Below are 11,431 nucleotides of genomic sequence, written 5' to 3'. Positions count from 1 at the left end.
CCTAAACCTCCCACTTGGCAATGTACCAACTGATGTCTCTCACTGAAACAGGAGCCTGATCTCTGACCAATCTACGAACATCCTTGTCTGTAGCTTGGCACGCCTTTTGAGTAGCCTGGAGGAGGCCTCCAGGCCCAGAGCTGTACACCCAAGCTGTCCCGGTAGACACTGCCCCCTTCTCACGTCCGTCCGTCACCATGCCCAGGCCAAGGCCAAGACTCTGGCGGATGAACGCCAGCGGATCCAGCCGTCCCATCTCCGCGCTGACATGCGCCGAGACCGTTATGTTCGTCCGAGACTCCGCCGTCTTCACGAGGTCAAACCATTCTTGAACATTGACAGACTCGCGCTCGCGGACGGTCCACACGAGACTGAACTTGGTATCTCCCGCCATGCTCCTCGTCTTCAGCCACCAGAGGGCAAGACTATGAGCCCCAGTGATCCACGATGCAGATGACGTGAGACGCCGATTCGAACCCCGTGTCCGTAGGCTGATACGGCCCCTCGATCCGAACACCGAGCTGCCGCTGGAGCCCGGCACTGCCTACCAAAGAGCCCACCGCCCAGGTCCACTCCTTTTCCAATGCCTTCTGCGACTTCTTACCCTGCGACCGTCGGAACAAGAACACCGGCCCGGACTGTGAGGTGCTCGACACCGCGGCCGTGAATGCGTGGCTCTGGAGCCTGCTGACGGACGGTATGCTGAGATAGTACAGAGCCAGCGGCCACCCCTCCGCCGGCGCGGAGCTCTCCGCTTCCGACGCCGAGTCGAGCTCGAACTTGGCCCTCGCCCCGAGCGAGACGCGGTACCACCCGCTGCCGGCGTTTTCCAAGACGGCAGCTTGCGTGCGCAGCGAGCCGCCCTCTCCGCGGAAGAGCCGCCAGGCCCAGTCGGCCACCCAGAGGGAGAGCCCTGGGAGCAGGAGGTAAAAGTCTGAGCTGGCGTGGATGCTCGCGCCGACGAACGTGACGACGCTGCAGACGATGTGGGCGTTGTAGAAGGTGTTATAGTGTAGCCGCCGGAATCTGGGCAGCGCGGTGACGACGATCATGAGCATGCAGACGAAGGTGCCCACGCCCGTGTATGTCACTGTCCCGTACCATGCGCTCCGTTTGTGACTCTCGAGCTCGGTCATTGTCGGGTTGCCGTTGCTGAACAGTTGCAGCTTTGCTTCATCTTCGTCTTTGCTAGGGTTCAAGGCGAAGATCTGATCATTTGTTAGGAGATATGACGACAGGATGTAGTAGGAGGAGTGGGACTTACACCGTAGCCTACACCGTGGGCGAGGACTGCAAGGGTGCACATGTACGTGGCGAGCTTGTGCGCATACAGCAGCGTGCTCTGATGAACTCCAAAGGCATGGCCGAGGAGACTGTTTCTCGAGACCGGGACGATGGACAGCCCAAGAAGTATGTCGGCGTAATGACCAGTGACTCCCGTGACGGTGAGGGCGATCTTGGCCGACATCCAGTTGAGCGGATCCGTACGCTCTCCCCAGTATCGCCAGTGCGCGGGCAGCCACATTGCGGTGGTCGCCATTGTAGCGCAGGCAATCCAAACGACAACGGTGAGTCCACCGAGAGTAACTCTTTTGTGGATGAGCGGCAGAGAAGAGATCAGAGTGAGGTTGCCACTTCTCTCCACGGCTCGAAATGACGAGCCCAGTAGAAGAAGCAAGATGACGGCGCCGAGCATGCCGTAGAATATCGCAACATGGATCCTCGATTCGAAAGAGAAGAAGTCTTCCGGGCAAAGCGTCGCATAACATGGTGCAAATGTGAGACCGGTCGCGGCGCCTCCAAAGATGATGAGCAGAACGAGCAAGAGAACCACTCTGTCCGGTCTCTTCGTCATCCTGTTCGCTGTCTTGTAAAGGCTTTTGGGTGGTTGTGTGATTTGGGGGGGTGTGTGAAAAGGATGAAATGATATGTTTATGTGAGTTGATTCAACAAAGATTTGCTGTGAAACCACGAAGTAGTGCCGATGTTATTATACTACCAAAGCTAATAGAGCTTGAACGTGCAAGTTCTGTCTTGACGATGCCAAGGTAAGCTGCGCCAGCATCCCAAGCTACCGGACGATATCTAGAGTGCTATTTCCAGGCCACACATGCACGCGAGTCCACAACGATGCTGGTGATCTTCCAAGACGATCTGCCAAGCCGCAGACGAGTCAGATGTCCCGCGCGGGACGGTGGACGGGATGCATAGTTACTTTGCGTTTTCAGCAACTCGTAGCTGAGTCCGTTCCGAATGCCCAGCCTTGGGGCTCAAGGCAGGGACACCAGAAGCCCTATCGGAGTTTTGGGAATCTGGCTCTCAATTATCAATTCTTCTTGCTCCGGAATGAGAGTCTCACAGTAGGGAAGAGCCTGCAGGCATGTCGTGTGTTGGATTGATACAGCCTCATTGGTGTCCACGCCTGCCTTGGAGCCCGTCTAAGAAATTCTTGGCAAGTCGTGCTTATTATGGTAATCTGGCAGCAGCCCATTTTTTTGATTGATGCAAATCTCGGGATCTATGGATCCTAAAGAACTTGGCTTTCTTTTCACAGGTCGTCGGAGCTTTTGCAGGGAATCGTGTCGGCGATTTCTCCTCTCCACAATCGCCGACGGCGAAACGGGTCAACGCCGGTCTCCGCAATTCACTTCTCAGTTGCCTACCTATTGCATGCCTTTTGAGGTAGTAGGATTCTCACTACTAGTTGCCGTCACCTCTAGCTGTTTTCACCTCTACTTCTCACTGTTGCTCTCATCTCTAGCTTTTACTTCTGGTCGTAATCCCTTCTGGTCGTAATCCCTTCTGGTCGTAATCCCTTCTGGTTGTGGTCTCTTCTGAGCGCTGTCACTGTTACTCTTGTCTCTGGCAGAGTCTTTGGTCATTCTTGGCTTATTCATACTGACTATACGTTTATTCGATAACTCAGGCCGAGGTTCTAGGTATAACGCGTTCATCCCCTCACATTGGCGGGCAGCCTGCCTCTGGCTTTTGCTCCTAGTTGCCCTTTCTGGTCACCCCAACCTCATTCCATGCGCTGCGAACAATCTTTCCAGCCTCATCACCGTAGAGCTCCTCTGCAATCTCCACAGTCACATCAGCGAACTGGATGAAGGTGCAACGAGCCGGGATGCGACCTGACTGCATGGTCTTCCACCAGATGGGGCCCGCCTTCTCGTACGAGAAGCCCCCGAATCCCTTAGCGGCTAGGTAAAAAGCCTTGTTGGGTATTCCGGAGTATATATGGACGCCGCCATTGTCTTCGAAAGTGGGGACGTAGTCCTTGAAGTTATTCGGTTGGGGGTCCTTGCCCTGCGGACGGTTAGTAGGCCCAATAGAGACGAAGACGGATGACAGAGACGGGGGACGAGGAACACTTACGAAACGAGGGTCGTCGTAGGCGGTGCCTGGCTCCTTCATGCTCCGAAGAGCAACCCCCTTGACGCCAGGCATGATGCAGCCTTCGCCGATCAGCCAGTCGGCATCCTCGGCGGTCTCTTTCTCGACGATCTGCTTCACCATGATGCCGAATACGTCGGAGACGTGCTCATTTAGAGCGCCGCTCATGCCCTGATAGTCCAGGGGGCTGGTGTGTTCGGTCACGGCGTGGGTCAATTCGTGCCCGATGACTACTATCGTTAGCTTCTGTCGTCCTTCGTCGTCCTTCGTCGCGTCATCACGTGTCGTCCCGTGTCATCCTGCGTCGTCCTGTGTCGTCCTGCGTCGTCCTGTGTCGTCCTGCGTCGTCCTGTGTTGTCCTGCGTCGTCGTTGTCCAACGACCTCGACAGAAGGTGGCAGGGGAAGGGGGAGGGGGGAAGAAGGAGACTTACCATCGATGGTGCCGGTGAAATTGTTCAGAAACTCACCGCCGTCGCCAAAAACCATCTGCAGGCGCTCGGGGTCCCAGAAGGCGTTCTCGTACTTCTTGCCAAAGTGAACGGAGCTGATGACGTTCATGTTCTTGTTGTCGATGGAAACCCAGTCGAATTTCTCCTTGTACATCTCGAGGACTTCGCCCACGTTGTCGTAGGCGTCGTTGACGGCCTTATCCTTCGTCTCTTTTTGTCCCTCGACACGGACGACGCTGCCGGGAAGTTCTTGCTCGTTATCAGTGTTCTTGGCGTCGTAGATGGCTCTGTAGAACTTCTCCGTCTTTGGAGTCTTCGGGTCCTCTTGTCCGGGGACGGCGGCGGCAAGCGCGGAGACGGACGACGACGACGACGCGGGGTCCTGGGAGAGGCCCTTTTGGTCGGCCTGTTGCTGCTGGGTCTGGTACTGACGCTGGACACCTTGGATGTGCTCGAGATCTCGGCGGGCGTGGGCGCGAGTCTCTTCGTCGACGTCCTCATTGTCGGCGATGTGCTTCAGAAGAAAGTCTGGGACGATGCTTTGGGGAACCATGGGAACATGGGCGTGGCGAGCACCGCGGGGAGTACAGAGAAGCGCCATACGCTCAGCACGGCGGGCGGTCCACTGGTCGCGGAGCTCGAGAGCACGGCGAGCAGCGTCTCTGACATGGTCCTCGTTGCACTGGGCGTCGGCTATACCACGGAGGAGGTAAGGGGGGACGACGTAGCAGACGTGGGACATTGTGACGTCGGGTGGTGGTTATTCAGGTGTGATAGCCGTGAATGAGTAGGCAGAAGACGGGGCAGACAACCGAAGAGACGATGGTGGAGGTGAGGGATGATGATGCTGGACGACGAGGACGACAGAGGACGACGGCCCACGTCTTTATACCTAGGTACCTAAGGTGAGGTAGGTAAGGTAGGTAGACGAAAGGGGCTGGTTGTCACCTGCAGAATGTGTCTGTCACTCTCACTGCCTTCCTCGCCATCGCCATCCATCGCGAAGGTGCCTTTCAAGGCGGCGACGCAGGCCTTGGTTGGGAGGGAGCGATGTCACACACCCGGTCTGGGTGGCGTTCGGAGGTAAGTGTGGGCGGCGGCAGGCGCATGTTGTGCTCCTGTCTTGGGTCGATTGAGCAGGCGTGAATGGCTGTACGAGCAGCTGCTCTCTCGTCATGTCTTGGCTGCCTCTGGTTGTCTCTGTGTGGTGTGCTGGCTGTGCCTGCCTGTTCATGTCCACACCAGATAAGGTGAGCTGCGATAAGAGATAAGAGCTACATGGCGCAGGGGCAGGGGTACCTGGATATGGAAAAGAATCTGGCCGGGGAAAGCACACTCCCGTTAGCTTCGGTCCCAGGTCACGACCCTGGAGATGTCAGTGGATCGGGGAGGATGTCACCCACATGCCGTCGACAGACACTGGACAAATACCGATACCGATGTCGAGATGAAGCGAAAGCTCACTTGACTTAAGTTCTGACAGTTGCGTATCTTATCTCCTTGATTTGTGCATGTTTGTTCTCCGCTGTCTCTCGCGACCTCGCCTGCTGCTGCATCCGAGACATAAGCACCCAGCTTTCTCCTTCTCAGCAATGATTGGCTGATGGTTCGTTACTCCCATCCAAGCATCTGCTGGATCTCAGGGAGCACTTGGTATGACGTCGGGAAGTAGTCGCACACGTGGAACACGTCAAGTCCAACGGTCAGTGTCTTCATGAAGGTCGCGGCCTGCCTGGCGCCACACATGACTCTGCCTCGCAAGCCTCGCGGATAGAGACGCGTGCACAACATGGCGCCGCGTCAACTCTGCTCTTCCCGGTTTGCCAAGTTTGAGGCACATCCCCTGAACGCCTGAACAGAGCCATGCAGCCAGTGGCAGTCCACCTCTTGTCAGGAACAAGACCAGGATCATCAGTGCCAGCATCGGGCCCCACTGCCCTTCTGCGTCAGGTCTGGTTCGACACTGAGTTCAGGCCAACAGCTGTGTCACCCGACGCCGACGCCGCCGCCGCCGCCCCGCGCAGGGCAGGGGTGATACTGTGACGTGGACTGAAGTGCCGGCACAAGCCCCGGCCAGTCCCGCCTGCGCTGGGCCCCGGTTCCTTAGCCGTCCCGACCACTGCCCCGCTAACGACTTTGAGCCGAAACACAGTGAACACCAAGCTAAGGCTGGAACGACCCAGTCCTCAAGATCATCGTGATGTGATGGATAAGCGCAAAAACAACCTTCTCCGCGTTGACGTCTCAATAGACGAGGATCTGTGTCTCGTCGTATTGACTTGAGCTTAAGGTTGGGACGAGTCGATCTCAACTCCACTATCCGCTTACATACTCTGCCACCGGATAGGAGCGAGCACACAGGCAAACCAGTTGGTCTCTTCTCCATAAAGCAGTTGGATGCGTCTAACTGAGTGAAGATCCTCGGCCGCCCACAGAATTCAATATCAGTCTCCAAGTAGTGTTGTGTTGAGGAAATCGAGGCTGCGTTGATCGGCGGAAAGTCGCGGACGGCCACGAGGTTACCAGCGAGATATTCGACCATCATTCCCACTGCCTTCACATTCACTAATTCCCGGGAATCGCCTGGGACCAATTCCGTTGTTCGCAATGCTGTGCCTACGACAGTAGGCCCTGGAGGCTGCCTTTCTCGTCAAGCCACCTGCCTGCCTGCCTCATGTCCATCGTTGAGCCACTGCCAGGATTCTTGCAGGAGGCAAGAGAAGGTACGCTCCTGCTGCATACGATATGAAATTAAGGAAGGAGCAGCTGCTCGCTGTCTGGACCTGCCCTACCTATCATCCACATCAGTAAAGCCTGAGCCTGAGCCTGAGCCAAGATCACGAGGACGGAAGGAGCATCTTCTCGGCACCATCAACACCACATTGTGAAGCACATCTCCTCCCAGTCTTCCGCTACACTTTCTGCCCTCATTCACCTCACCATCGGCACAACGATGCCTCCTCCTCCGACTGCCTCACAGCCTTCGCAGGCCAGAGGCCCCCTTCCGTCAAGCCAACCCGCTCCCAAGCACCCCGTCCAACTCTCTCCAGAGCACCACACCATCATGCTCCGTCACAAGCTCTCACCACCAACAATCCACGCCCTCTCCCGCCTGCCCCGCGCGCCTTCCCCCGAGGAAATCCTCCGCTGCGCCTCATCCGCCACCGAGTTCCGCTCCGTCACTTTCCACCCCCAAGAGAAGGGCGCCTTTTCCCGCATCAACAACGACCCCTCGACCCGCTGGCCCGTCCGCGAGACCCTCGCTCAGCCCTGGCACAAGGTCTACCTCGTCGCCCAGTGCGAGGCCGCCGGCCGCGACTACGGCGACCGTCTGCCCCTCGCCGCCCGCCGGGACCTCCTCGCCACGAAACCCCGCATCGTCAAGACGCTCGGCCACGTCCTCCGCGCATGTGCCGACATCATGGGGGCCGCCACGCGGAAGGACGCCGTCGGACTGCGCCGCACCCTCGAGCTTTGGCGCGCCGTTGCTGCCGGCAGCTGGGAGGGCATGCCGACGGAGCTCCTTCAGGTTCCCGACATCGGCCCGAAAAAGGTCGAGGTCCTGGTTGAGCACGGCATCAGGACCGTCCGGCAGCTTGCGGGGCTCGAGTTCTTCCACATCGAGCGGTTGCTCTCGCGGAACCCGCCCTTTGGGCAGAAGATTGTCCGCACCCTGGGGCACTTTCCCCGGCTGGTGCTTCATCTCGATATCCCCCAAAGAGACCACAAGCAAGGCCTTATCGTGAGGGTGGTGTTGGGCTGTTCGAACGCTGAGGTGCCCACATGGAAGGGTTCAGTGCCTTTGGTGAACCTGGCCGCAGAGACTACCAACGGCAAGCTCGTGTTCTTTTGGAGGGGGCGAGCTGGAGGGTTGATGTCCGCCAAGGAGCTGGTTTTTCCTGTGCAAGAGGCTCTGCCGGGCCAGACCATCTTCGTGTGGGCGAGTTGTGAGGAGATGGCCGGGACAGTGGTGACGGCCGAGAAGACTATTGAGATTTGAAGGGTTTCCGTTATTTGCGCTCGTTTCTTCGAGGGTTCGCTGCTACATTGCGGTTTGGTGTTTCCTACTGCCAAAATCGGCATATTCTGTATGAGAGAATCAGTTCATGATACTGTGACAAGAGTTGTAGTCAGTGTATTCAGGTGTAAATATCGACAGAGACCGTGCTTAGTACTGAGCTGTACACCTGGCCAAGAAACACGGCTGTCATGACCAATACACACCACTCACGACCTAGAGAACACGATTGTATTTGTGAGCGGCTAGCGCTGTATACCCACACATCAATCCCAGCTCCAAAGAAACATCTTCTTTCGCAGATATAAACAAACTTCAAATAGGGCCGGCTCCAACTCCCTGTTTGGTGGAGCCGCGCCCCGTTCCATGTACAATGCACCTTGTGCCTGCCTTGCGGCTCAGCCGGGTATCGCTGTTGATGATACTGTGGTGTGTAGTGTGCGGTGGTGGTGGTAGTGGTGATGGCGGTTGTAGTGTGGTGTGTGGTGTGCGTGCGAGTGCAAGCTGGACTCTATTTCCAGGACCCAAGATGCCCATAATATTCCGGAGAAAATCGCAAAAGAAAAAGAGAAGCAGAACCAAACCACCCCCCCCTTTCCGATCCTTTTATTATCCAACCCATTTTTTGTTACTTTCCCCGCGTCTTCGCAATCCATCCCTCGACTCCAGCCGTTCCAACGCAACGTTCCATTCGTAAAAAACAAAGCTTTATATTCGTTCTAGTCACGGTGACACGTCGGAGACGCCCCCAGATTAATCGTCGCGGTTCTTGCCCCTGGCTGAAGGGACGCGGTGGTGGTGCAGCATGGGCGACGATGGCCTGGACGTCGAAAGACCCATGTTGCGCACCGACTCGAGCGGGTCGAGGTTCAGCTTTCCCTCGTCGGTGATCTGCGGCGTGTAGGCGGGATCGACCATGGGCTTTTCGTAGCTTGCGATGGTGATTGGTGGCGGGCGGCCCTTTCGGTCGGGAATACTGTAGAGATACGTCGCGGCCAGAACGAACGCAGTGCCGGCGAGGAACTAGCGCCGTCAGTATTACAGGGCAACGATGCAGGGAAACACGGGGGAGACTCACAGTGAAGTTGACCTCAAAGTTGAAGAACCAGACGCTGAACAGGAAGCTGATGACGATGCTGATGCTTGCGGCAAAGTTCTTGGCGATGTTGTCGGCGTAGTTGATGCAGAGGGACGCCAGAACGCCGCCGACGGCCTGGAACACAATCGCGGTCCAGACAACCCAATTGTAGCCCTCGAAGAAGCCGTGGCGGGCGATATCCTCGCCATCCTTGAAGATGACACCGGCAAGCGCGGGGAAGAGCGAGTAGAAGGACAGCTGGATGTTGCGCGTCCAGACAGTGGCGGGAGTGGGCGAGTCCTTGAGCATCTTCTCAAAGTACACGCCAGCGAGTCCTGATGCGACGGCAGCGACCAGGACGGCGGACAGACCGATCGAGTAGTTCATCAGCGGGGCGAGGTCCTGGTCCTCCTGGATCCCCTGGTACGAGGCGGAGCGCTTCGCGATGACGCTGCCGACGACGTTCTCGCCGACGCCAGCGAGACCGTCGGCGGCGCGCTTGGTCAATTCGCGAGCAACCTCGGCAGCGCCCTCTGCAGCCTGGCCGAGCTCGTGAACAGAGCGCGGGAAGAAGTGGTCGGTGGTATCGTGGAGGAGGATGCTGCCGCGAACTGCGTCGCCGGAGTGGGCCCCTGAGGGCTGGGGGAGGGAGACGATGGAGACGCCGAGGGTCAGGACGATGAGGGAAATCCAGCGCTTCATGCCGAGAGAACGGCGGAGCATGGTGACGGAGAAGATGGCGGTGGTGAGGATCTGCGGGCCGGGTGGGTTAGCTTTGCGAGAGTCATGACGTTTGCGGGGGGCAGAGGATCTCCCTCTCTCTCGGGCGAGGGCGTACCTTGAGCTGGTAGAGCACCTGGAAGTGGACGGCGTCGAGATTACCGACGGCGACATACTGAAGGGTGTTTTGCAGCGTGTACAGGGTGGCGGGGATTGCGAGCTTCCAGCCGTCGCCGGAGAAGACTTGGTTGTAGATCTGCTCGAAGATGACGGTGGCGGGGGTGGAGGGGGCCAGGGTGCGGGAGACCTCGGCGATGGAGCATGTCAGGCAGATGGACAGCTTGATGACCTCGTTGAGGAAGACGGCGGTGGATGTGAAGTATCGGTGGTCGCTCACGGGGGGCATGATGCGGGAGTAGTGCATGATCTGGCAGAGATGCGGTTAGCTTGGTGTCGTGCTCCTGTCCGGAGGGGGTTACATACCAAGATCAGCGCCGAGTTTTGGAAGGTCAGCTACAAGACGAAGCCATTGTCAGCGTCAGTCACCCGAAGGAGAGACAAAAAGCGCAATGCGAGGGAGGTGGGCGCGCATCGCATCGGATCGCATACCGTGATGAGGGAGAGCTGCTTCATGGTGATGCCAAAGAGCGTAGGGCCCCCCGCCGGCGGCGTCGTTGCGTCGAGGAGAGCCATGGCGGCTGTCGAGGGGGAATCTGGTGGTGACAAAACGAAGAAGTGCCAATTGGCGTCGGTCGAGTCGAAATGGGAGAAAATTAGGCTACTGGCGATTTATCTCGAGGAGAAAAAGTGTGCGTCGCGCGGAGCGTTCCCCCAAATTCCAGGGGTCGAGGTTTCGTCGGGTCGGGAGTTTTGTCTCGTGGGTTTGGTCGCGTTTAAGGGGACGTGGACGGGGGGTTAGAAAGGGTGGTGCGGGATGTGCTAGTGGCAGCGGCAGCGGCAGGTAGCGATAGCAGTAAGGTACTGTGTGCAGCAAATGCCCGTAAGGTGAGGTAAGGTATCCGCCGTAGGAGGGCGGAGAGGCAAGCGATAGCCCAGGTACCCTACTATTAAGAAAGGTGTGGTGTGGTGGGCGGATGGAAGCTCAGGTAGCTGTGAGAGCTCCGATGTTGTGTGCTGTGTCCGTCTCTCCCTCGACAGGTGGTGTTTAGACCCTCCTTTGGACCCTCCTGTCTTTTTTTCTTCCCTTCCTTGGCTTGGTCCCTTGGTCTCGTCCGTCCTCGATCGTGTTGGAGCTGCGTTTATCGGGGCGCAAATCAATCTGGAGGGGTCCTGATTGTCCAAGGGTATTAAGCAATGATGTTCAGACTGAGTAATAGAATTATCGGCAATCCAATGGCAGTAAGAAGGTACCCAGGCAAGGTAAGGTAGCAATATCGTCGGGGCGAGCGTGGCAATACAACATGTGCAATGCAATGCTTGTTACAGAGGTAGGTGATGGGTCGGGAGGGAAGATTTGAGAGGGAAGAAAAAGATGTAGGAGACGACGGGAGAGAAAGGAAGGGAAAGGGTTGCATTGAAGCCTTCGAAGAGGGTTCGAAAGTGTGTCGCGTTTCTCATGCGGCATGCCCCCCCGGGGATATGGGACGTTTCCAGCCCCAGTCCACCACTTCGACGTCCAGTCCAGTCCAGTCTGTGTTTCTTTTTCTCTTTTGGTGGTATTGGTGCTGGTAGTGGTGACGCAGGTCCCCTTTTTACCTGACTGGATTCCTCTGGATTGACTGGCCAGACCTTTCTGACGTAATGAGAGA

At 57.3% G+C, this 11,431-nt stretch overlaps 4 protein-coding genes across 4 annotated transcripts; 1 reads left to right on the top strand and 3 right to left on the bottom strand.

Moving 5' to 3' along the window:
• Nucleotide 1: 1 nt before the first annotated feature.
• GCG54_00011729 (uncharacterized protein) lies at nt 2–1,855 on the bottom strand (the record flags this gene model as incomplete). Its single annotated transcript, XM_045411624.1, has 3 exons — nt 2–425; nt 478–1,208; nt 1,265–1,855. 3 exons carry the CDS (start codon nt 1,853–1,855, stop codon nt 2–4), a joined length of 1,746 nt encoding a protein of 581 aa, XP_045256861.1.
• A 1,139-nt stretch (nt 1,856–2,994) lies between these two features.
• Nucleotides 2,995–4,588, bottom strand: GCG54_00011728 (Protease PrtS; the record flags this gene model as incomplete). Its single annotated transcript, XM_045411623.1, has 3 exons — nt 2,995–3,309; nt 3,379–3,629; nt 3,829–4,588. 3 exons carry the CDS (start codon nt 4,586–4,588, stop codon nt 2,995–2,997), a joined length of 1,326 nt encoding a protein of 441 aa, XP_045256860.1.
• Nucleotides 4,589–6,799: 2,211 nt separating this feature from the next.
• Nucleotides 6,800–7,846, top strand: GCG54_00011727 (uncharacterized protein; the record flags this gene model as incomplete). Its single annotated transcript, XM_045411622.1, has 1 exon — nt 6,800–7,846. The coding sequence occupies one exon, from the start codon at nt 6,800–6,802 to the stop codon at nt 7,844–7,846; it is 1,047 nt and encodes a 348-aa protein (XP_045256859.1).
• Nucleotides 7,847–8,617: 771 nt separating this feature from the next.
• Nucleotides 8,618–10,355, bottom strand: GCG54_00011726 (UDP-galactose transporter; the record flags this gene model as incomplete). Its single annotated transcript, XM_045411621.1, has 5 exons — nt 8,618–8,887; nt 8,943–9,695; nt 9,781–10,089; nt 10,146–10,175; nt 10,272–10,355. The coding sequence occupies 5 exons, from the start codon at nt 10,353–10,355 to the stop codon at nt 8,618–8,620; spliced, it is 1,446 nt and encodes a 481-aa protein (XP_045256858.1).
• Nucleotides 10,356–11,431: the final 1,076 nt, after the last annotated feature.

This window comes from Colletotrichum gloeosporioides (assembly GCF_011800055.1).
Source record: "Colletotrichum gloeosporioides strain Lc1 chromosome Unknown consensus_110, whole genome shotgun sequence".
NCBI lineage: Eukaryota > Fungi > Ascomycota > Sordariomycetes > Glomerellales > Glomerellaceae > Colletotrichum > Colletotrichum gloeosporioides.
This window is presented reverse-complemented; position numbering and strand designations above follow the sequence as displayed.